Source organism: Pantherophis guttatus, chromosome 14, assembly GCF_059756535.1.
Source record: "Pantherophis guttatus breed Tessera chromosome 14, ASM5975653v1, whole genome shotgun sequence".
NCBI classification, from domain to species: domain Eukaryota; kingdom Metazoa; phylum Chordata; class Lepidosauria; order Squamata; family Colubridae; genus Pantherophis; species Pantherophis guttatus.
This window is the reverse complement of record NC_142076.1, coordinates 20,546,492-20,572,256: the sequence shown is the minus strand read 5'-3', so window position 1 is coordinate 20,572,256 and position 25,765 is coordinate 20,546,492. Positions and strand designations below refer to the sequence as shown.

At 46.4% G+C, this 25,765-nt stretch overlaps 1 protein-coding gene across 4 annotated transcripts in view; it reads right to left on the bottom strand.

The window, feature by feature from the left end:
• Positions 1 to 25,765, bottom strand: part of MAD1L1 (mitotic arrest deficient 1 like 1) — a 350,909-nt gene that overhangs the window by 230,927 nt on the left and 94,217 nt on the right. For all 4 annotated transcript variants that reach the window (XM_087878667.1, XM_087878664.1, XM_087878666.1 and 1 more), the window contains exon 11: positions 24,751 to 24,895. In XM_087878667.1, coding sequence (XP_087734793.1) covers positions 24,751 to 24,895 — 145 coding nt within the window. The remainder of the gene's footprint in view (positions 1 to 24,750; positions 24,896 to 25,765) is intronic.

Below are 25,765 nucleotides of genomic sequence, written 5' to 3'. Positions count from 1 at the left end.
GAAGTTCGAAAGCGCCTAAAAAAATGCCAGTAGAAAAATAGGGACCACCTTTGGTGGGAAGGGAACAGCGTTCCGTGCGCCTTTGGCGTTGAGTCATGCCGGCCACGTGACCACGGAGACATCTTCGGACAGCGCTGGCTCTTCGGCTTTGAAACGGAGATGAGCACTGCCCCCTAGAGTCGGGAACGACTAGCATGTATGTGCGAGGGGAACTTTTACCTTTAGAAAAACAGGTATAAGGAGAGGAGGAAGTGAATTTATGGGAGTGAGTGCTGAAAGGAGCAAACTCCTGGGGTTTTTAGACTGGCCTTCCGACAAAGCAAAAAAATATTCTTGGCCTCCAGCGATTAAATGAGAAACACCTTTGATTAGAACTGCCCCAAAATGGGATGACTCACGGCTCAAATCTCATTTTGGGGGGTGATGGGGGTGGGGAGAAGCTGCAAGAAAAGTACATTTTGTAAGAAGCGGAACCTAATAAAATTGCTTATCTAGGCCCTTTTTTTAAAATTTAAAACAACCCTCCGTTCCAAAGTGTGCTGAGCACAACTCTTGCAAAAGTAGAAAACCGACGAGGGGAAACCGATCCTGTGTTAGAAAGCCTCTCATCTGCAGATTTCGAATAAATGGCGATTGGGTGATGCTGCTTGCAATTTTGTGTGCGTGCAAACAGTTCTCGATGTACAACTAGCGACTGTATGAAGCAGAGGTCTTCAAACTTGGCATCTTTAAGACTTGTGGACTTAGGGTTGTCTGGAGAATTCTGGGACTTGAAGTCCACAAGTCTTAAAGATGCCAAGTTTGAAGACCTCTGGTATGAAGAGCCTGGATAGCTCTGCAGACTAAGCACTGTAATTTAACACCAGCTGCCTGCAATTAAAGTAAGTTCGAATCTCGCCAGGCTCAAGGTTGACTCAGCCTTCCATCCTTTCTAAGGTAGGTAAATTGAGGACCCAGTTTGTGGGGGCAATAAGCTGACTTTGTATAAAATATACAAAAGTATGAAGGCTATTGCTTAGCGCATTGTAAGCCGCCCTGAGTCTCCAGAGAAGGGCAGCATATAAATCAAATTAAATAAATAAATAAATAAACAAATAAATAAAGTTACAACAGCACTGAAAAAAAATGACCGTTTCTCATGCTTACAGACCGTTGCTGCATCCCCCATGGTGATCAAAATTCAAACACTTGGCAACTGGCATGTACTTATGACAGTTGCAGTGTCCCGGAGTCATTGGATCTCCTTTTGGGACCATCTGACAAGCCAAGTCGATGGGGAAGCGCCCAATTCGCTTAACAACCGTCTGACTAGTGAAACAACGGCAGAAATTCACTTAACAACGGTAGCCAGGAAGGTCCTAATGTTCCCTTTAATTGTACTCATTTTATGTATTCATTTCATGCTTATACTTATATATATTATCTAATATGTACTCAACAAAATAAATAAATAAAATAAATAAAAATAAAATAAAGGTAGGAAAGTAGCGCGAGCGGGCGGGCGGGCAGGCAGGCCCATCTAATCGTCAGGGTGAACCGGTTCGCTCCCAGCTGATCGTCGGAGCTACCAGTTCGCCAAAACCAGTAGAATCCCACCTCTGTAACACAACCCATGAACAAAAGTTGCATATGAACAGCTATTGCAACTGGGCGCCAAACAGCGCAGAGTTAACCATGCAGATAGAAGGTTTTAATTGTGTCTAATGTCCAAGTAATACTTCCATTATGCCTAGACAATACTGGACCAGTTGCCAATTGTTAAGCGGGAGAAAGAACTCCGGTAATTACAACTAATTTGTATGGCTGGGTTGTGTGATCCACGACAATAAAGATCAGTCGAGCGTTTAGCCCCAAAAATGCTCACACGAAAAACCAGCCAGGTAGATTTTTTTACCTTTTAATTTCTAAAAGAGCGTTTTCTAACAACGGAGCCGACGGACATCACCGGTTTGTGTTTAAAGACCACTGAAGTGTAGCTTCATTAAGCGGTTAGCAAAACCCAGCAAAGCTGAAAAGTGAAGGAGAATCTGTTTCCATTAGCGTAATATTGGTTTGTTGGGGTTTCCCGCCCCCACTTCCCCTCCGCCTTTTCTTTCTTCTTGAATGAAAAATACAAAACCTTTACACAAAAGCAACGGCAAGGCTTGTTTTAATTAAAAACATAATACAAAAATCATGAATAAATGATCCGGGGGAGGGATTCTTCTATTCTTCGGTGCCGTTAATGAAAATTCCGAAAGAATCAATAGCTTTGTGGTGGTTTTTTTTTTTTTTTTCAATCTTTGCAAATTCAAACACAGTTATGGTGTTGCTGAATGACACACACAAACACACACACACACACGCAATGGCCAGTGACTCTACGGAACTTGGTGGACCTACCTGATTTGCTATAAATCAGGGTGAGCGAATGAAATATATTGTGTTTATGTGCTTATGAATATGCATCCACACGGCCTCTTCTCTGTCTCCATACCGTGTTTCCCTGAAAATAAAACCCTGTCTTATATTTTTTTGAACCCTGAAATAAGCGCTTGGCCTTATTGCCATGCACTCAATAGCCAGATTGAGTTTATTATCAGGGGATGTCTTATTTTGGGGGAAACAGGGGGGGGAGAGAGAGAGAGAGAGAGAGAGAGAGAGAGAGAGAGAGGGAGGGAGGGAGGGGTGGGAGAGAGAGATGGGTAGATAGATAGATATAGAGGTAGACAGATATAGAGATAAATAGAGAGAGAGATGTAGAGAGAGAGAGAGAGAGATGATAGATAGATAGATAGATAGATAGAGAGAGAGAGAGAGAGAGATGTAGAGAGAGAGAGAGATGATAGATAGATAGATAGATAGATAGATAGATAGATAGATAGATATAGAGAGAGATATAGAGAGAGATGTAGAAGAGAGAGAGATGATAGATAGATAGATAGATAGATAGATAGATAGATAGATAGATAGATAGATATAGAGAGAGATAAATAGAGAGAGAGATGTAGAGAGAGAGAGAGATGATAGATAGATAGATAGATAGATAGATAGATAGATAGATAGATAGATAGATAGATAGATAGATATAGAGGTAGATAGAGAGATAGATAGAGAGATGTAGAGAGAGAGAGAGATGTAGAGAGAGAGAGATGATAGATAGATAGATAGATAGATAGATAGATAGATAGATAGATAGATAGATAGATAGATAGATAGATATAGAGGTAGATAGAGAGATAGATAGAGAGATGTAGAGAGAGAGAGAGATGTAGAGAGAGAGAGAGATGATAGATAGATAGATAGATAGATAGATAGATAGATAGATAGATAGATAGACAGACAGACACATACATATATACATACATACATGATGGGTGGGTGGGTGGGTGGGTGGGTAGATAGATACAGAGATAGATAAATAGAGAGAGATGTAGAGAGATATTCAGATAGATAGATACCGTGTTTCCCCGAAAATAAGACCCTGCCTTATATTTTTTTGAACCCTGAAATAAGCGCTTGGCCTTACTGCCATGAACTCAAAAGCCCAATTGGGCTTATTATCAGGGGAGGTCTTATTTTGGGGCGGGGGGAACAGGGTAGTTAAAGGGGGAGATTCAAGATAATTCATAGAATGATTTGAATCAAAATCACATGAAGTTATCAGTACCACTTTATAAATCCTTAGTAAGACCACACCTGGAATACTGCATCCAGTTTTGGTTACCGCGTTACCAAAAAAAAAAAAAGAGAGAGAGAGAGAGACTTCGGAAAAAGTGCAGAGAAGAGGAACTAGGATGATTAAAAAGGCTCTGGAGACGAAAACATATGAAGAACGGCTGCAGGTTTTCGGTCTGGCTAGTCTAGTGAAGAGAAGGACCAGGGGAGACATGATAGCAGTCTTCCAGTATTTGAGGGGCTGCCCCAAAGAAGAGGCAGTCAAGCTATTCTCCAAAGCACCTGAAGGCAGGACAAGAAGGAACGGACGGAAACTAATCAAGGAGAGAAGCAACCTGGAACTAAGGGGAAATTTCCTAACAGTGAGGACAATTGACCAGTGGAACAACTGGCCACCAGAAGTTGTGGGTGCTCCATCACTGGAGGTTTTTAAGAAGACAGCCACCTGTCTGGATGGTATACGGTCTGCTGCTTGAGCTTGGACTAGAAGACCTCCAAGATCCCTTCCAACTCTTCTCTCCTCTCCTCTCCTCTCCTCTCCTCTCTTCCTTCCTTCCCTTCCCCTACCCTACCCTACTCTACTCCATATTCTATTCCATTATTTTTCATTATTCTATTCCATTCCATTCCTTTCCAATCTTATTCTATTCTGAATTCTATCCTATTCTACACACACAACCCCCAATGATTCTATGGTACTTGGCAGGTCCACCTGATCTGCTATAAATCAGGGTGAGTGAATAAAGTATATTGTGTTTACGGGCTGATGAATATGCATCCACACGGCCTCTTCCCTGCCTCCATAGTTAATGGGGAGGTTCGAGACCACTGAACACCATGGTTGTCGAAAAGAAGACACCAGCAAGAATCAAGATGTCTTGTTAATGGACTCAAATACGTTCCAGATCATCCTTTAGGCTTGCAGACCGCACAGGGGACGTGATGAGTCAGCCTCAAACCTGATCCGTCAAAGAAAACTTCTGCAAATGGAGGCGTCCTCGGCTTACGGCCACAACAGAGCCCAAAATTTCTTTTGATAAGGCAAGAGGGTTGTGGAGTTGAGTTTTGTCCCATTTTACGACCTTTCTTGCCACTGTCCTTGAGTGGATCGCTGCCGTCGTTAGGTTAGTCTCCCGGCTGTTAAGTGAATCTGATTTCCCCATTGGCTTTGCTTGTCAGAAGGTCGCAGAAAGGGGTCACATGACCCTGGGACACTGCAACCGTCATAAATACGAGTCAGTTATGGGGAGGAGGAGGAGGAGGAGAACTGTGAGGTCCTTGGTGCTCTCTGAGTTTAGTTGTTTTCTTGCAAGACATTTCCTGACCCAATTAGGGAAGATCTTCAATGCTAGAAGGAAGTACAGTTGTGGACAGGAGAAAGGAGCAGGGAAGGAGAAAAGAGAGGAGAAAAGAGCAGAGGAGGAAGAGCAGGAGGAGGAGGAGAGGAGGAAGAGAAAGAAGAGGTACAGCAGGAGGAGGAGGAGGAGGAGGAGGAGGAGAAAGAGGAGGAAGAGCAGGAGGAGGAAGAGGAAGAACAGGAAGAGGAGCAGGAGGAGGATGGAAGAAGAGCAGGAAGAGCAGGAGGAGGAGGAAGAGCAGGAGGAGGAGGAGAGGAGGAAGAGAAAGAAGAGGAAGAGCAGGAGGAGGAGGAGGAGGAAGAGGGGGAAGAGAAGGAGAAAGAAGAAGAGGAGGGAGGAAGAGGAAGAACAGGAAGAGGAGCAGGAGGAGGAGGGAGGAAGAGGAGCAGGAGGAGGAAGAGGAAGAGCAGGAGGAAGAGAAGGAAGAGGAGGAAAAGGACTGTGGAATCCTTGATGCTCTCTGAGCTTGGCTGTTTTCTTGCAAACATTTCATGACCCAAACAAGGTAACATCATCAGTGCTAGAAGAGAGTGGAGTTTGCAGGGAGGAGGAGGAGGAATTTTGATCAAATGACCATGGGGATGCTACAATGGCCGTAAGTGTGAGAAACGGCCATACGTCATGGATCAAAATTCAGGCGCTTGACAACTGACTTACATTTATGACGGTGGGTCACTTCTGACCAGCCAAGTCCCTGGGGAAAGCCGGGTTCCCTTAACAACCGGGTTACTAACTTAACAACCGCAGGTATCCCCTGAACCGCTGTGGCAAGGAAGGTCGCAGAACGAGGCAGAACTCACTCCGCAACCGTCTCGCCTCGTAACCAGAGCGCTGGGCTCCATGGACGTCGTAAGTCGAGGACCGCCTGCCCGTGTTAATTAAGGACGATGGGTGGTGCTGCGGCAGCCTGAGGGATCGTTTGATTTAAAAGCTCTTCCCTCCCCCTCAAAAAAAAAAAAAAAAAGGCTACTGCAAAGCCCAACGTTCTCCCCCGAAATGTCACTAAAGCAGGGGGACTAAATATCCCTCCAGGGTGTCCTCCGGAGGAAGATTCCGGCAAACGGCTGAGTTGGGAAGAAGGCCCCGCCGTTGCTGTTTTCCACTCGAGCGGCTGCTCTTAACGAACTCGCTCCGAACAGCGGCGCAACTTTTAGTTAAGAAGTGAAGCAGATGGCCGATGAAAGAGAACCGGGTTGCCACGATGAAATAAGGCATCACTGCCTGCAAATCCCACACTAATTAACGCCATCACGTTATCCCACTAATGATGCTGTTTCTGCCCGCCGGGACGGAGGGAACACGGAGACGTGGATGTGGCGGTGACTCGCAGCCATCCGGGGAGGTGGAAGCAGGGAGGAAGTTTGGGTACCAGTTGCGCCTTCCTGATGGACCGGAGGAGAGAGGGAGAGGTGAGCTGCATTGGTCCTTCTTATTTTAGGGTGCTGGAATGGTCTGAAATGCGATTCAAGAAACACCTCGTTCTCCTGATGATGTGCAGTGATGGTGTTAGCTAGTCGGGTAACGTAACGTCTGCAAAACTACCAAACTCAGAAAGCCCCGAGGACACCAAAGTCCTCCCTCCGCAAATCCCACTCCCTTCGAGCACTGATGATATAACCTAGTTGGGTAATGAAACGTCTGAAACAAAACAACGAAGCTCAGAGAGCACCAATGACCCCACAGTTCTTCTCCTCCTCAAATCTCACCCCCTTCTAGCACTAATGATATAACCTAGTTGGGTAATGAAATGTTTGAAAGAAAAGAACCAACCTCAGAGAGCACCAAGGACCCCACATCCTCCTTCTCTTCTCCCCATTCACAAACCTCACCCCCTTCTAACACTGATGATGTCCCCTAACTGGGTAATGAAACGTCTGCAAGAAAACAACCAAGCTCAGAGAGTTCCAAGGACATCAGAGTCCTCCTCCTCTTCCTTCTCCTGCTCTCCTCCTCCTCCTCCTCTCCACAATCCCCGCTTCCTTCTAGCACTGATGACGTTCCCTAGTTGGGTCATGAAACGTCTACAAGAAAACAATCTAAGACTCCACAGCTCTCCTCCTCCTCCCTGCAAACCCCGCTTCCTTCTAGCATCGATAATATTCCCTAGTTGGGTAATGAAACATCTCCAAGAAACCGAGCTCAAACAGCACCCAGGATACAAATATTCTCCTCTGTCCATAAACTGGAACTAATCATGACTAATCTCAATAGTTTGGCTGATGCAACAGATTAAGCCCAAATGAAACAAAACACCATTACATTTGTCAGTGTAGTTATTGTGGGACACGGTGGCTCAGTGGCTAAGACGCCGAGCTTGTCGATCGAAAGGTCGGCAGTTCAGCGGTTCGAATCCCTAGTGCCGCGTAACGGGGTGAGCTCCTGTTCCTTGTCCCAGCTTCTGCCAACCTAGCAGTTCAAAAGCATGTATAAAAATGCAAGTAGAAAAATAGGGACCACCTTTTGTGGGAAGATAACAGCGTTCCATGCGCCTTTGGCGTTGAGTCATGCCGGCCACATGACCACGGAGACGTCTTCGGACAGCGCTGGCTCTTCGGCTTTGAAACGGAGATGAGCACTGCCCTCTAAAGTCGGGAACAACTAGCATATATGTGCAAGGGGAACCTTTAGTTTAGTGTAGTTATTGGCGGACAATTTTCAATGGGATATTTTGGCTTCTCCCAAGGTATTTTGTCATCTTCTGACCCCTTGATCTTGGGGGGGGGGGGTTGCGGCCAATGAATTCCAGGTAAAACAGACTCAAACAGCCGGTTGAGTATCGTGAGGTTGTGGGAAGCACGTTGCCAAGTCGGGGCCAATGAAGACGGTCCCATTTCTGCCTCCTCCACCTTCCCCGCAAGAGAAAATTTTGGGAGAGCCAAACGCCGGCTGCCAATTTAAATGTTTAATAAACGTTCTCCGGGTAGGGTTTTAAAGCTTATCGCAAAAGACATATTTCAAGTGCCGGCACGGTAAGTGGTTTTGGGGGTGGGGGGGTGGGGGCAAATACGTACAGCTGAAAATGGGATATTTCTGCATGCCTGCTCCAAGATAGAGGGAAAGGTTTCAAAACAGGACGGTTCGTCCAGGCACAGGGCGCGCGAGACGAGAATTAATTAACAGTTGAGTTTGTGACTCTGGGGCGGCTGCCAGAGATGGGATTATGTTATTGGGGGGTATCGGGTTGCTGGGATGAATCGGCGAGGTAGGCAAAGAACGGGGGTGTGTGGGGCAGGGAATGAGGAGGAAGTAGCTTCTAATGCTGTAGATACGAGTGAGAAAGGTCCATCTGGCTTCTTAGTCATCTAGCTCATGGTGGTCCCATTGGTGCTTTCATCAACAGGCAACTGGACTTTCTGGTTTTTCTTTGAAGATGTTTCGCTTGTTCTCCAAGGAGCTTCTTCCAAACTTCTTCTTCAAGGTCTATGGAGGTTTCTCAGTCCTCCAGGTCATGGTTGTCCCAAAGGAACGCAGCACTAGGGATTCGAACCGCTGAACTGCCGACGTTTCGATCGACAAGCTCAGCGTTTTAGCCACTGAGCCACCGCGTTCCTTTGTTAGACTAGATATATACAATTCCTCCTTATTTACGGGACCGCCTACTACCACAAATAGCCTCCCACCGGCCGGTACGCTCTCATAGAGGGGGGCTCCTCCGGGTGCCGTCAGCCAAGCAGTGTCGACTGGCGGCCCCCGGGGGAGGGCCTTCTCTGTGGGGGCACCCACTATCTGGAACGAGCTCCCCCCGGAGATACGGAGGATCCCGGATCTGCGCACTTTCCGCCGTGCTCTTAAGACCCTCTTATTCCAGCAAGCCGGCCTGGCCTAATTTTTTCTCCCCTTTCTTTTAAAGTTTAAATTGAAATTTTAATTTGTTTTAAATTTATTGGGATTTTAATTGTCGTGGGCTAAATTATTTAATTTGGTTTTAAATTGTTTTTTAACTTTTGTATTTCTGTATTTTATCCTGTGCCTGTTCACCGCCCTGAGTCCTTCGGGAGTAGGGCGGTATACAAATTTAATAAAACTAAACTAAACTAAACTCCTGTTCTTTGTATCTTTTAGCTCCCAGCCTCCTAATCGTTTTTCTTGCCCTTCTCCGCTTTCTTTCGAGAGTCACCCTTTCTTCAAATAATGAGAAGTACCAAACGTCAGGAAAATAATGTGGGGTTGATTCCTGAGCTGAGTGGGGAAGGGGTTTAAAACGGCCAGGTATAAACGGACCTTGCCCCAAATTTGCTGGAGAGCAGGAGTTGCAAGAGGCTTATAACCCATCCCAAATAATTAACTCGAAGGGTGCGAGTAGCAAAGAGAAAACGAAGTGTTTCTGTTTCAGATACAGTTGAAAAGGCTTGGTAATTTATTATCCAGCGACTCAGTTGGTGTGTTTCATCCTACCAGCAGTTAATTATAGGCGGAATGATTTCCTGGCATATTAAATACACAGAGTTTCTTGGGCAGTTCTGCAAAAAGAGAAAGAAAGAAAGAAAAACGCTGTGAAAAAGTCACTTACAGGGAGAGGGGGCCTAGAGGCCTGAGAAAAAAATAAAATTAGATCTCTTCACTTTCCTTTTCAGACTTTCTAAGGAAAAGGCTGGGACTTTTGGTGATGATGGGACGCGGTGGCTCAGTGGCTAAGACGCCGAGCTTGCCGATCGAAAGGTGGGCAGTTCAGCGCTTCGAATCCCCGGTGCCGCGTAACAGGGTGAGCTCCCGTGACTTCTCCCAGCTTCTGCCAACCTAGCAGTTCGAAAGCAGGTAAATTTAAAAAATGCAAGTAGAAAAATAGGTACCACCTTTGGTGGCAAGGCAACAGCGTTTCGTGCGCCTTTGGCGTTGAGACATGCTTCTAGTCCAAACAGGGTGTCAGATCCAAGCAGTAAATTAGGCAATTGTAAAAAAAAAGAAGAAGAAGGAGAAGTGGGGGAAGGGGAAGAATAGATATTTTTCTTAGCATTAATATTTATTTCCATTTTTTTGTTGCTCTCTTTCTTTATTTATGCATTAAAACGTTACCCCTTGATAATGTAAGGAAATTATTATGCGGCGCGAGATGCTACCTTAATGATGTGAATTATATCCGGTCGGATCGCATACCTCTGAAAATGAGCCATATCTATATTTTGCGTGTGTGTATAAATAAATAATCTCATTAATTTTTTAGCGCTCCCTGGTAGGAGAAGGTGCCCACTGGCTGACATCTGTCCTCTCCTTCCTGGCAGGCCACACATTAGCATCTAAATAGCTGGCAGATAGAAGGAAATAGGAATCACTAAGAGCTCTTTAATTAACTTTAATCCTTTGTAAATCCACACCGCAATCTGCTTCGGCCTTTCTTTTTTCTTTTTTCTTTTCTTTTCCTTCCCCCACAGGCAAGACCGTCTTAGGAAATTCCTCCGCTTTAGGAGGAAAGAGGACGGGGGGAAAAAGGTAAGAGCTTGGACTTCCTAGGCGGTGCCAACCTTGACTGCCAACTGGTGTGATCAACCCCGTGGCTGAGTCTGGCGGAGAAGGAAGACGATCGATGGAAGGGAGGATCTGTAGTTGAGGATTGAACGGTGGGTGCTCTCTTGAGCTCGGGTGACCCAGCTAGGCGGCGTCATCACTGCAAATGCCCATGCCCTCCTAGCACTGATGATGTTGCCCAGCTGGGTAGTGAAACGTCGGGAAGAAAACCACCAAATATGCATATAGAAAGGAGTATAAAAAGAAAAAGGGGGAGGAGGGAAGAGGGGAAAAAGAAGGTGGGGAAAGGGAGGAGAGGAGGGGAAAGGGAAGGGAAGGGAAGGGGAAAGGGAAGGGGGAAAGGAAGGAAGGGGGCGGAAGGAAGGGGAAGGGGAGGAAAGGAAAGGAAAAAGGGGAAAGGAAGGAATGGGAAGGGAGGGGAGGGGAGGAAGGAAGGGGAAGGGAAAAGGGAGGAAAGGAAACTAAAGGAAAGGAAAAGGGGAAAGGGGAAAGGAAGGGAGGGAGGGGAGGAAGGAAGGGGAAAGGAAGGAGAAGGAAGGAAGGAAGGAAGGAAGGAAGGAAGGAAGGGGGAGGAAGGAAGGAAGGAAGGAAGGAAGGAAGGAAGGAGAAGAAAGGAAAGGAAAGGGGAAAGGGGAAAGGGGAAGGGGAAAGGGAAAGGGGAAAGGGGAAAGGAAAGGAAAGGAAAGGAAAGGAAAGGAAAGGAAAGGAAAGGAAAGGAAAGGAAAGGAAAGGAAAGGAAGGGGAAGGGAGGGAAGGAAGGAAGGGGAAAGGAAAGGGGAGGAAGGAAGGGGAATGGGAAGGAAGGAAGGGGAAGGGAAGGAAGGAGAAGGAAGGAAGGAAGGAAGGAAGGGGAAGAAGGGAAAGGGGAAAGGGGAAAGGGGAAGAAAAGGAAAGGAAAGGAAAGGAAAGGAAAGGAAAGGAAAGGAAAGGAAAGGAAAGGAAAGGAAAGGAAAGGAAAGGAAAGGAAGGGGAAGGGAGGGAAGGAAGGAAGGGGAAAGGAAAGGGGAGGAAGGAAGGGGAATGGGAAGGAAGGAAGGGGAAGGGAAGGAAGGAGAAGGAAGGAAGGAAGGAAGGAAGGGGAAGAAGGGAAAGGGGAAAGGGGAAAGGGGAAGAAAAGGAAAGGAAAGGAAAGGAAAGGAAAGGAAAGGAAAGGAAAGGAAAGGAAAGGAAAGGAAAGGAAAGATGCTGGTTAGTGTTAAATTGGGTTGAGTTTCTTGGTATTAGTATATTTCATGAACTGAAAGAATGAATGAAAGTTCAGTTAAACATCCAGTTCAAAGTATTGTGAACATCTTAATCATCAAATTAAATATGTTGTGAACAACAACTTCGTATCCTTTTAGAGTTTGGGACACAATTTTTTGGTTTTTTAAAAAGGGGGGTGGGTGGGAACCCCTAACAGAAATATATATATTAATACCTATCTCATTGGGGACGTTTCATTGCAGAACCCAAACTAATAAAAGCTTATTAGAAGGATATTAATAGATAAAAGTAACAGAACCTCCTTGAGAAATTAAGCTATAGCAACAGATAAACCTTTTCATTTTGACAGCCCTAAAGGGACCGAAGATTTACGTTCGCCGAGAAGCCAACGAAAAGATGCAACTGAACGTTAAATAAAACAGCTATATCAAAATAATTGGGAGGCTACAATTACCCAATTACCATCATTTAAATAAAAGCTGGCCATAAGCCATTTCCAATATGTTTTACCGGATCATTAGGAAAATTGGTTTGAAAAACTCGACGAATGAAAATGGATTGAGGCCATAACGAAGCATAGAAGGGATTTTTTTTTTAATATGCTGAGTCGGGGATAAAGCCGCTCGGATTTAATAGCTGGGCAGTTTAGGAGAGACCCCCCCCCAAATTCTCAGTCCACTGACCCTTTTCTGCAAGGCAAATATTAAGATTTACCTTAAAAAGGAGCTGCCGTGATGGCTTAAATTCTCACACGGTTACGTACTACCAAAGACGGAAGAAATGTAATCCTCAACTATTAGCGAAAATGTGGAATGGACCTCAAAAGAGACATAGGAAGTCCTCCATTTACAATGATTTGTTTAGTGACCATCCAAAGATACAACATCCTTGTAAAAAGTGACCTCTGAGCATTTTTCACACTTATGACCGTTTATTTATTTATTATTATTATTATTATTTTTATTAATCATATTTCTATGCCGCTCACTCTCCGAGGACTCTGGGTAGCTTACACCAAAGACAGTATACTAAATAGCACATTGCCCCCAACAATCTGGGTCCTCGTTTTATCCACCTCGGAAGGATGGAAGGCTGAGTCAACCTTGAGCCTGGTGAGATTTGATCCGCTGATCTGCTGAACTAGCAGTTCAGCTGAAGTAGCTGCAGTACTGCACTCTAACCACTGCGCCACCTCGGCTCCGCCACCGTGGCAGCATCTCCATGGTCATGTGATCCAAATTCAGATACTTGGCAGCTGAACCCACGTTTGTGACAGTGGCAGTGTCCCCGGGGTCGTGGGATCCCCTTTTGCAACCTTCTGACCAGCGATGTCAACGGGGAAGACGGATTCACTTAACAACCGGGTAACTTAACTGATCAAACTGTTTCACTTAACAACTGTGGCAAAAAAAAGTTGTAAAAATGGGGCAAAAAACTCGCCTAACAACATAAATTTTGGGTCTTTCACTTGATGCTCTTTGCAGACTTTTTTCTTGTCTTCTTACAGAGAGGAGGAGGAGGAGCAGGAGGAAGAGGAGAAGAGGGGGAGGAAGAAGAAGAGGAGGAGGAGGAGGAAGAAGAGGAGGAAGAGGAGGAGGAGGAGGAAGAGGAGGAGGAAGAAGAGGAGGAAGAGGAAGAGGAGGAGGAGGAGGAAGAGAAGGAAGAAGAGGAGCAGGAGGAGGTGGAAGAAGAGGAGGAAGAGAAGGAGGAGGAGGAGGAAGAGAAGGAAGAAGAGGAGGAGGAGGTGGAAGAAGAGAAGGAGGAGGAGGAAGAAGAGGAGGAAGAGAAGGAGGAGGAGGAAGAGAAGGAGGAGGAGGAAGAGGAGGAAGAGGAGGAGGAAGAAGAGGAGGAAGAGGAAGAGGAGGAGGAGGAAGAGAAGGAAGAAGAGGAGCAGGAGGAGGTGGAAGAAGAGGAGGAAGAGAAGGAGGAGGAGGAAGATGAGGAAGAGGAGGAGGAGGAGGAGGAGGAGAGGGAAGAGGAGCAGGAAGAGGAGGAAGAAGAGGAGGAGGAAGAAGAGGAAGAGGAGGAAGAAGAGAAGGAAGAGAAGGAGGAGGAGGAAGAGGAAGAGGACTTTGAGGTCTTTGGTACTTTCTGAGCTTGGCTGTCTTCTTCCAGACGTTTCATTACCCAACTAGGTAATATCATCAGTGCCAGAAGAGGGGGAGCAACTCAGACAGCAAAGCCTCCTGTGGGGTTGGGATTTCTCTATCGGTTGCCCTGCCTGTAGCTCTCCCTTCTGTCTCCCAAGGTTCTTCTCACATCCCATCGCAAAGGGAAAAACACTCACGGTGGACTCAAACCTTGCCACTTTCTCTCCTCACCAGACCATCCGGCATTTCCTGGAGAAAGAAGTGGAGGGCAATCCCTTTCCCAAATTGTGATTTTTTATTTATTTATTTTTTGGGGGGTGGGTGGGTGTGGGGAGGAATGCTGTTGGAATGCGGCTTGTCCTTGGGAAATAATGCTCGACTCGATTTGGATTCGTTTCGATTGTGGGCAGAAGACTTGACAGGTTGACCGGTGAGAAAAAAACAAAAAAAAGTTTTTGCCGGGATGGCTGAGTGCGTTTTGTTTTGCAGAAAACACAGGAAGATGATGGCTGGTAAACAAGACCATTGATGGCACTCGCAAGGTGCAGGGACGGCAAGCCAGCCGAGCGTAGCTGAATCTTGTTACCATCAACGTATCCTGCAGATAAATGGCTCGTTTCTGAAGTTGTTTTTCTGACCTCCCTTGTACCCGGGTGTGTTTTAGAGGCAGGGAAACGGAGCCTCCTCGCTTCAGACCGCAGAAAGTAATAACCCCGCGTACGTAAACATCAAAGGTGACAGTAAAGACAGTCGTGGGTCACAAGCTCGCTGGCCTTCGAGAAATGCACCGCCACCCCCAGCCCCGCGAAAGGAGCCATCTTGTTCTGGGATACGTGGAGATGTTTATCTTAAAAATCAAGTTTTGGTTGCTGAAGAAAAATAACCCCTTTTTTGGGGGGGGAGCTGAAAATCCTGTGTTTTGCAAGAGAAAGGGAATACCTTCATACAAGGAAAGAAGGGAGGGAGGGAGGGAGGGAGGAGATAAGGAAAGGGAAGGGAAGGGAAGGGAAGGGAAGGGAAGGGAAGGGAAGGGAAGGGAAGGGAAGGAAAGGAAAGGAAAGGAAAGGAAAGGAAAGGAAAGGAAAGGAAAGGAAAGGAAAGGAAAGGAAAGGAAAGGAAAGGAAGGAAAAAGGAAAGCAGGCAGGCAGGTGATGGAAAGGAGAGGAAGGAAAGAAGGAGATGGAAAGGAGAGGAAGGAAGGAAGGAAGGAGGGAGGGAGGGAAGGAAGGAAGGAAGGAAAAGGGAAAGCAAGCAGGCAGGAGATGGAAAGAAGAGGAAGGAATGAAGGAGATGGAAATGAGAGGAAGGAAGGAAGGAAGGAAGGAAGGAAGGAAGGAAGGAAGGAAGGAAGGAAGGAAGGAAGGAAGGAAGGAAGGAAGGAAAAGAGAAAGCAGGCAGGCAGGAGATGGAAAAGGAAGGAAGGAAGGAGGGAAGGAAGGAAGGAAAAGGGAAAGCAAGCAGGCAGGAGATGGAAAGGAGGAAGGAATGAAGGAGATGGAAATGAGAGGAAGGAAGGAAGGAAGGAAGGAAGGAAGGAAGGAAGGGAGGAAGGAAGGAAGGAAAAGGGAAAGCAGGCAGGCAGGAGATGGAAAGGAGAGGAAGGAAGGAGATGGAAAGGAGAGGAAGGAAGGAAGGAAGGAAGGAAGGAAGGAAGGAAGGAAGGAAGGAAGGAAGGAAAAGGGAAAGCAGGCAGGCAGGAGATGGAAAGGAGAGGGAGGAAGGAGATGGAAAGGAGAGGAAGGAAAGAAGGAAGGAAGGAAGGAAGGAAGGAAGGAAGGAAGGAAGGAAGGAAAAGGGAAAGCAGGCAGGCAGGAGATGGAAAGGAGAAGAAGGAAGGAAGGAAGGGCTCTGAATATGTAGGCAAAGCCAATTCCCACTTCAAAATCCATTTAAGAGAAAAAGGGGCCTATTTGCCACCATCTCCTCTCCAAATTCCTCCTCAGCACCGTCTGAGACGTGCTCCTCGCCTCTCTTCTCCCTACCTCCCTTCCACAGGCTTTATCTTAATAAGCATCTTTGTAAAAAAAGAAAGAAAAAATGAAAGAAAGAAAAAAAGAAAAAGAAAAAAAAAACCCAGGGCATTTAAAAAGGTGTTTTGTTTCTGCTGCAATCCCGAAATTAGTTTTTCTTCCCCTGCTGTTGAGTTACGAGTTGCTCTCCAAGACGAATAATGCAGCAATATTTCCAACATCGGGGTAATAACTTTGCAAATGAAGTTATTTCCCAAAAATGAAACTGAGAACTTTCTGGTGGGGGGGTGGGGGGGAGTGGCCTTAATTTAATTTTATTTTTTTTTGTCTGTTCTTTGTTTGTTTCTTAAACAGAGACACTAAAACTGTAACAAGGGATGCTACAGGAAACCAGAAATGGGACGGATGCCGTTAAAAGAAGCCAGAAGGCCCCCCCCCAACACCAAACCGTGGTTTAATTTGAGGGGTTTCGTGCTCTGACTTCACGCCGATATCCGTAAAGGCAACCGAGGAATCATCCCTGCTCAACAACCGTTTCGATAAATCAATACGACGTTATCACCAAGGGAGACGGGTGACAAATTAAGTGTGCTAGATTTGGCCCAGCGCTCTGATTCTGACTAATAGTGACGAGACCTCTGCCGGGGTGACAACGACGAAGACGGGAATCGGATATTTGTTTTAGAAAAGAATGGTGTTGTACAAACGCTGTATTGATGGGGCCGCAAAATACTTATGGATTATTCTTAGGGAACGTTTGCACTTACACGGACGCAGCTCCATTTCTGTTAATGTTCCTTTGCAGGGAAAGGGAGGAAATGGTGGGATCCTGGACAGGATTTCCAGTAAGCCCAGCAGAAGTCTAATTGATGCTTTTGCTCAACTGAACCTGGGATGGATGGATAGGGGAGGGGAGGGGAGGGGAGGGAGGGAGGGAGGAAAGAAGGAAGGAAGGAAGGAAGGAAGGAAGGAAGGAAGGAAGGAAGGAAGGAAGGAAGGAAGGGAGAGAGGGAGGGAGGGAAGGAATGGTTGGATCCTGGACAGGATTTCCAATAAGCCCAGCAGAGATCTAACAGATGGTTTTGCTCCATTGAACCTGGGATGGATGGATGGATGGATGGATGGATGGATGGATGGATGGATGAATGGATAGGTGAGGTGAGGTGAGGTGAGGTGAGGTGAGGTGAGGTGAGGTAGGAAGGAAGGAAGGAAGGAAGGAAGGAAGGAAGGAAGGAAGGAAGGGAGGAAGGAAATGGTTGGATCCTGGACAGGATTTCCAGTAAGCCCAGCAGAGATCTAACAGTTGGTTTTGCTCTACTGAACCTGGGAGGGAGGGATGTATGGGATGGGATGGGGATGGGGATGGGGATGGGAGGGGAGGGAGGGAGGGAGGAAGGAAGGAAGGAAGGAAATGGTGGGATCCTGGACAGGATTTCCAGCAAGCCCAGCAGAGATCTAACAGATGATTTTGCTCCACTGAACCTGGGATGGATGGATGGATAGATGGATGGATGGATAGATGGATGGATAGGGAAGGGAAGGGAAGGGAAAGGAAGAAGGAAGGGAAGAGGAAGGAAGGAAAGATGGATGGATCTTGGGCATCCCACCAACAGCTTTCTCCTGCGTAAGTCCCACCAGGAACAACAGTCCTTCAAGCAGTGATGGTCCCACTCTCAGTTCTCACCAATCGTATCAAACCAACACAGCGCTCATGCATCCCACAAGCCACTGCTTGCTTCTAGGTCTGCTTCAGCCAACCGTCTAAGGAAGAGCACCCCTTGGCTTTGAAGAGCTGAGAGAAGGACTACAGCATTCCCACATCCCTCCTCTTCACACCTGCACTTACAAGTATCGGCGGAAAACGTTCACGTCGGCCTCACAGTCACCCACAGAGCTCCAGACTATGCCTACTAGAGCAGGGGTCTCCAATCTGGGAACTTTAAGTCATGTGGACTTCAACTCCCAGAATTCCTCAGCCAGCTTTGCTTGAAGACTTGTGGACTTCAACTCCCAGCTTCACTGGCTGAGAAATTCTGGGAGCTGAAGCCCACAAGTCTTAAAGTTGCCAAGGTTGGAGACCCCTGTACTAGAGGCCACAATGTTTTGGGCCACCGTCTCCTGTTCTGACCTAGGCTTCCTGAGTCAGTAAAACACACGAGTCGTCCCAAAAACCTCTTTTATTGCAAGAGCTGTGAATTCTGTTCATTCACAGATGAGTCCCCAATAGTTGTAAGGAGTCCTTCGGGATAAGGCTGATAATCACCACCTTTATCTCCCTTGACACGCTGCCAAAGACCTCATTGGCAAAGCCACACGGAGTCCAGAATCAAACAGAGCTTCAGGCTTTAAACTGAACAGGATTAACAAAGTTGCTTCCTGCAAAGTCCCATGTGCCTTTGCTCCTTCTTTAGGTCTTACGGGAGGGGCCAATCATCTCCAAGCCTTACTCCCAAGTCGTCCCTTTTGTTTTAACTGTTCTTGCCTTCTGGCAGCTCTGTGCATGCGCGCACTGGGAACAGGCTCCCCCTGTTCCTCTGCCTCGCTGAGGTCCGACTCTGGAGACTCCGGAGGCAGCATGTACCTCCCAGATGCCCCTTTCTCTGCCTCCGATGCAGAGCCTTCGTCCGAGCCTTCCCCAGACTCCAGGACTGGCCCATGTTCCTCTCCAGCCTCCTCACTGTCCGACTCTGCTGCCAGCTGCGCAGACTGCCGGCAGAACACAACACTTTTCCTTTCTTTTCCTTTTCTCTTGGGGTCCAACTCCCTCACCCTTCAATCTTTTCCACCGTTGAAATCCCAGCCTTATCCCCGCCTGCAGCCACCCGAATTCAAGGCTGAAGAGCTTAAAGCGTGACTGTTCCGCTATGACTCGCCACCGAGCGGAACAGATCCATCAAGCGGCTTACTAGTCTCGGAGAAAGCGCGGGCTCCGAATTACCTGATCTGGGAGCATTGCAATTGTCAGCCGTAACCCTGGATTAATCGTCGTCTTCTTTTCCTTTTCACCGAATGTAAAACCTCTTCCCTTTCGCAACCTTGGAAGAGGAGGTCTCCCAGGAGAGGCGTAGATAAGGGAATTCAAAACAAATCTCCCTCTCTCTCTCTCGTTCTGTGTTTCTAATTTCCAGACACCCAAATATTCATGTTCTTTTTGCCCGAGAGAAACATAGAATCTGTTGGGAGAGGCAAAACTTTAACCTGGCCTTGGACAAAAAAAACCCCTGCAGAGTGGGCTGGAGTGTTTCTTCTGATTTAAATAACCATAAATAACTCTCATCAATCACGTTTTCTCAGAAATGAATGTTAACAGATAATTATGAATGGAATGGAATGGAATGGAATGGAATGGAATGGAATGGAATGGAATGGAATGGAATGGAATAGAATAGAATAGAATAGAATAGAATAGAATAGAATAGAATAGAATAGAATAGAATAGAATAGAATAAATATAGGAGGGAATGGAATAGAATGAGAGGAGTGGAGTGGAGTGGAGTGGATCATTCATTCACGTTCATCAAGAATCATAAGGTAGTACACTTAATGATAGTCTTAGGGTACAAATAAGAATCGAATAAGAATAGAATAGAATAGAATAGAATAGAATAGAATAGAATAGAATAGAATAGAATAGAATAGAATAGAATGAGAGGAGGGGAGGAAAGAAGAGAAGAGAAGAGAAGAGAAGAGAAGAGAAGAGAAGAGAAGAGAATGAGAGGAGGGGGGAGGGGAGGAAAAAAGAGAAGAGAAGAGAAGAGAAGAGAAGAGAAGAGAAGAGAAGAGAAGAGAAGAGAAGAGAAGAGAAGAGAAGAGAAGAGAATGAGAGGAGGGGAGGAAAGAAGAGAAGAGAAGAGAAGAGAAGAGAAGAGAAGAGAAGAGAAGAGAAGAGAAGAGAAGAGAAGAGAAGAGAAGAGAATGAGAGGAGGGGAGGAAAGAAGAGAAGAGAAGAGAAGAGAAGAGAAGAGAAGAGAAGAGAAGAGAAGAGAAGAGAAGAGAAGAGAATGAGAGGAGGGGAGGAAAGAAGAGAAGAGAAGAGAAGAGAAGAGAAGAGAAGAGAAGAGAAGAGAAGAGAAGAGAAGAGAAGAGAAGAGAAGAGAAGAGAAGAGAAGAGAAGAGGCCTACCCAGCCGGTCATTAGGGCAGAAAACCAGTTGTTAAAAAACATCGGGAACCACAAAACCCTTTTGACATGTCTCTCTCTCTTCTCCCTTCCTCCCTGTCTCTCCCCCCCCCTGTATCTCTCTGTCTCTGTCCTGGCTGCTTCTCCATCTCCTGCTGTTGCCCTTACCTTCTCAGGCCAGGCGAGGAGTGACTGGGAGGGGAGGATGAGGAGCGGAGCGGATCACCCGACAAGGAGCCACATGCAGCTCCGGAGCCGCAGGTTGCCGACACCTGTTCTATGTGTTCTCAACCCTTCTTGGCCACTCAGCTCAATAAAATAAGGACAGATTTTGGAAGAAAAGTCGGTGTTTCTAGAAGACACCCAGGCAAACAGAGCGCTGTAGTGTGGTTTTTCGGAAGCTCAGATCTACCATGGCCATTAATAAGGCCTCCCTGTTAACCTCAGAGACCGCCAGAACATGAGCAAACGGATTTATACTCTTAAGCTGGAGTGTTACCTACGCACAACTCCGAAAAGGTCACAGGGACAAAACCGAGTCAACGATGGCTTCGCCTCTATTACTAGCGAAATGAATCTTGAGCTCAGCTCTTCATCCGAGAAAATAGCGTTTCTAGAGCCACTTTCCGGTGTGTTGGGTTTCTCTGCCACGGGTGTGTAGATCTTGTTTTCTCACCAAAGGAAACGGCCCTAATTAGGTTTAGCTTTGTAAACTTTGCAAGCGAATTCAAAGAACAAACAACTTTCTCTTGGAAGGCAGCGGATTTGTGTCTCAGGGCTCATTTTCTTTAAAGAGATGCTGCAAAAAAAATCATATTACAATCTCTCTCTCTCTCTCCCTCGCTCCCTCCCTCTCTTCCTCTCCCTCCCTCTCTTCCTCTGTCTCTCTCCCTCTCTCTCTATTCCTCTCCCTCTTTCTGTCTCTCTCCCTCCCTCTCTCCCTGTCTGTCTCCCTGTCTCTCTCTCCATCTCTCCCTCTCCCTGTCTGTCTGTCTGTCTCTCTCCCTCTCCCTCTCTCTCCCTATCTCTCTCTGTCTCTCTCCCTCTTTGTCTCTTTCTCCGTCTCTCCCTCTCTCTCTCTCTCTCTGTCTCTCTCCCTCCCCCCTCTCTCTCCCTCTGTCTCTCTCTGTCTCTGTCTCCCTCTCCCTCTCTCTCCCTGTCTCTCTCTGTCTCTCTCCCTCTTTGTCTCTCTCTCCCTGTCTGTCTCCCTGTCTCTCTCTCCGTCTCTCCCTCTCCCTCTCTCTCCCTCTCTCTCTCTGTCTCTCTCCCTCTTTGTCTCTCTCTCCGTCTCTCTCTCCCTCTCTCTGTCTGTCTCTCTCCCTCCCCCCTCTCTCTCCCTCTGTCTCTCTCTCTGTCTGTCTCCCTCTCCCTGTCTCTCTCTGTCTCTCTCCCTCTTTGTCTCTCTCTCCCTGTCTGTCTCCCTGTCTCTCTCTCCGTCTCTCCCTCTCCCTCTCTCTGTCTGTCTGTCTCTCTCTCTCCCTCTGTCTCTCTCTCTCTGTCTCTGTCTGTCTCTCTCCCTCCCCCCTCTCTCTCTCTCTGTCTCTCTCTCTGTCTCTGTCTCCCTCTCCCTCTCTCTCCCTGTCTCTCTCTGTCTCTCTCCCTCTTTGTCTCTCTCTCCCTGTCTCTCTCCGTCTCTCCCTCTCCCTCTCTCTCCCTCTCTCTCTCTGTCTCTCTCCCTCTTTGTCTCTCTCTCCCTCTCTCTGTCTGTCTCTCTCCCTCCCCCCTCTCTCTCCCTCTGTCTCTCTGTCTGTCTCTGTCTCCCTGTCTCTCTCTGTCTCTCTCCCTCTTTGTCTCTCTCTCCCTGTCTGTCTCCCTGTCTCTCTCTCCGTCTCTCCCTCTCCCTCTCTCTCCCTCTCTCTCTCCCTCTTTGTCTCTCTCTCCCTGTCTGTCTCCCTGTCTCTCTCTCCGTCTCTCCCTCTCCCTCTCTCTCCCTCTCTCTCTCTGTCTCTCTCCCTGTCTGTCTCTCTCTCCCTGTCTGTCTCCCTGTCTCTCTCTCCGTCTCTCCCTCTCCCTCTCTCTGTCTGTCTGTCTGTCTCTCTCCCTCTGTCTCTCTCTCTCTGTCTCTGTCTCCCTCTCCCTCTCTCTCCCTGTCTCTCTCTGTCTCTCTCCCTCTTTGTCTCTCTCTCCCTGTCTCTCCCTCTTCCTCTCTGTCTGTCTGTATCTCTCCCTCCCCCCTCTCTCTCCCTCTCTCTCTCTGTCTCTCTCTCCAAACAGCGCTGATCAAAATGGTTTTGTCCTCACCTAATTCTGGCAGCCAATTTCCATTTGCTTAATATAGTCATGATATTTCACCACGGTAATTATACCCTTAGCTATCAGTAACAATTAAACCCTTAGACTTGGAGTTGTTTAATAAAGGTCTCCTGGAAAAATATATATATAAATATATATATATATATGTATATCTGTTGCACATTTTGAACAGCAGGCTTTTTAAATGTCAAGGAGGCAGGTAATGTTTTCTGATGAATATAATGATGAAACGTACCATCCAGCAGCCTCAGTTATTCCCCTTCAATAGAAAGTGACAGGAATATTACATCTGAAGTGGGGAGCAAGCCTCATCATCGCTTTAATAGAAAAGGTATTAGCAAGAATGGGAGATTGCAAAAGAAGAAGAAAAGTGGGGGGGGAAAGACATTGAAGCATGAACCTTGGAACTGGTGCATTTCGTTTTGGGAAAATAATGTCATTTGCAAAGAAACAGACTCCCTGGGCATTGTTTCACCCCATTCTCCTGAACAGGTGGAAGCACGAATAAGACACAGAAACCAGCAAAGAATGGTGATGCCGGGCAGGGGTTGCTTATGTTTAAAAAGGAAAAAGTTCTAGTCCTCATGATCGCAGAGAAGAGCCTAGGGATGAGAAGGTGAATGGGGAGATCAAGAATGAGGGCGTGGCTTCCTTTGCTAGGAGGGAGGGAGGGAGGGAGGGAGGGAGGTTTTTAAGAAGAGACAGGAAAGAAGGAAAGAAGAAAGGAAGGAAGGAGGGAGGAAGGGAGGGAGGGAGGGAGGTTTTTAAGAAGAGACAGGAAAGAAGGAAAGAAGGAAGGAAGGAGGGAGGGGAAAGGAGGGGGGAGGAAGGAAGGAAAAGAGAGAGAAAGGAAGGAAGGAAAAGAGAGAGGAAGGAAGGGAGGGTCGGAGGGAGGGAGGAAGGAAAAGAGAGAGAGGAAAGGAGGGAGGAAGGGAGGAAGGAAAAGAGAGAGGAAGGAAGGAAGGAAAAGAGAGAGAGGAAAGGAGGAAGGAAGGAAAAGAGAGAGGAAGGAAGGAAGGAAAAGAGAGATGAAGGAAGGAAGGAAAAGAGAGAGAGGAAAGGAGGGAGGGAGGAAGAAAAAGAGAGAGGAAGGAAGGAAGGAAAAGAGAGAGAGGAAAGGAGGAAGGAAGGAAAAGAGAGAGGAAGGAAGGAAAAGAGAGAGGAAGGAAGGAAGGAAAAGAGAGAGAGGAAAGATGGAAGGGAGGGAGGGAGGAAGGAAAAGAGAGAGAGGAAAGGAGGGAGGGAGGGAGGAAAAGAGAGAGGAAGGAAGGAAGGAAGGAAGGAAGGAAGGAAGGAAGGAAGGAAGGAAGGAAGGAAGGAAGGAAGGAAGGATGGCAGAAAAGGCTAACCTAGATGGGAACAAAGAATAAAGATCCTTTTCGCTTTATTTTAGCAACAAACCAAGTTTGTCGCCGAACGTTATTAAGGAAGCATTTCAGCCACCCGTTCATCCCAGCGTCCATTCCAGCTATTCTGACAGGGGAATTTGAGTTTGGAACTCAAACTCATACCAGCCCCGATTTGGAGAAAGCACTGATTCGTTGTAGGTTCTGAGAACATTTGTTTAAAAAATTATTTATAAGCTATTATATCATCATCTCTAAACAGCCTAGGGCTTTCCATTCTGAGGTCTTCCCCACCTCCCTTCTTCTCTCTTTTTAGTGATGCTTACATCAACTGCTCCAGCCGTAGGACATGCTAATTAGATCATTAAATATCAGTCTCGGTTCTAAAGCTTCCAGGGCAAAGTTATTATTTTTAACAGGTAATATATTTTGCTCGATTTCATATTAAATTATGTGATCGTTTTCGTTTAATTAAAACAAAACCTTTCGTCCTAGGTTGGGAAGGAAAGCTTCGATGAGGGAAGCTGTGTTAGATGGCTCCGTTTCCTGGAAAAACCAGTTGCAAAATTGAGAAATAAATAAGCCAGCCATCACGAAATGGATCTACCCCGTAAGTGGCAAAGTGAAACATAGGCACACTGAGACGTTAGAGAACTGACAATAAGAGATGGTTAGACGGCTAAAATCAACTCAGGAAGCTCAAACTGCCCAAGGAGCTGCTGATCCAGTTCTACAGAGGAATTATTGAGTCTGTCATCTGCACCTCCATAACTGTCTGGTTTGGTTCTGCAACCCAACAAGACAGATAAATGAATAATTCCCTCAACACTGTCAAACTATTCACTAAATCTGCACTACTATTAATTTTCTCATTGTTCCCACCACCCATCTCCTCCCACTTATGATTGCATGACTGTTAACTTTGTTGCTTGTATCCTTACGATTTATATTGATATTTTTTCCTGATTGCTTATTTCTACCCTATGACTATCATTAAGTATTGTACTTTATGATTCTTGATGAGTGTATCTTGTCTTTTTATGTACACTGAGAGCATATACACCAAGATAAATTCCTTGTGTGTCCAATCACACTTGGCCAATAAAAGAATTCCATTCCATATTCCATTCCATATTCTATTCCATTCCATTCCATCCCATCCCATCCCATTCTATAATCCATATTTCCAAGTCTGGAACATCTAGCAAGTAAGAATCTAGCAGATTTCCCACGGAGAGGAGGACAGGAGAAACGTCACATCCTGGGTTCCTCCCCCGAGAAGGCTTACCTTGATGAGAAGCTGCATGTGTTTCTGGAGATATTTAACCATGGTTTCTTGCTGCTCACGCTTCTTCTTTTCTTCCAGGAGCTGGCTCTGAACCTTCAACAACTCTTCTTGCAGTTGTTTCCGCGCATTCTCCAACAGCCGGGCGCTAAAAGAAAGGAAGAAGGGAAATTGAAGGAAGGAAAAGTAAAGTAATTGGGGGGGGGGCGCAACGGAGCTTAGGAGAAAAGCATCCAGAAGTGGGAAATGGTTGCTATTTGTTCCCAAGGTCCAAAGTATTCCTTGCTTGCTTCGTCGGGAATATAGTAGCGGTTGATTCTCACGGATGGTTGTTAAAACATTTGCGTTTCAATTTTGACATGGGTGTAAAGAAGATTTTCGAGGCGCCCTAATGGAGCTCCTGGTTCTAGGGCTGAAACATTGAGCCTAAATTTGGATATCAGTGATTGCACGAGCTCTGTAGATGCCATCTGCTAAATAAAATAAATAGAATAACAGAAGGGACCTTGGAGGTCTTCTAGTCCAACCCCCTGCTTAGGCAGGAAACCCTCCACCACTTCAGACAAATGGTTATCCAACATCTTCTTAAAAACTTCCAGAGTTGGAGCATTCACAACTTCTGGAGGCAAGTTCTTCCACTGATTAATTCTTCTCACTGTCAGGAAATTTCTCCTTAGTTTTAAGTTGCTTCTCCCCTTGATTAGTTTCCACCCATTGCTTCTTGTCCTGCGTTCAGGGGCTTTGGAGAATAGCTTGACTCCCTCTTCTTTGGGGCAGCCCCTGAGAGATTGGAAGACTGCTATCATGTCTCCCCTGGTCCTTCTTTTCATTAAACTAGACATACCCAGTTCCTGCAACCGTTCTTCATATATGTTTTAGCCTCCAGTCCCCTAATCCTCTTGGTTGCTCTTCTCTCTTGCACTCTTTCTAGAGTCTCTTTAGAGGCTCTAGAAGATATACATCTTTTGTATATCGTGGCAACCAAAACTGAACGCAGGATTCCAAGTGTGGCCTTACC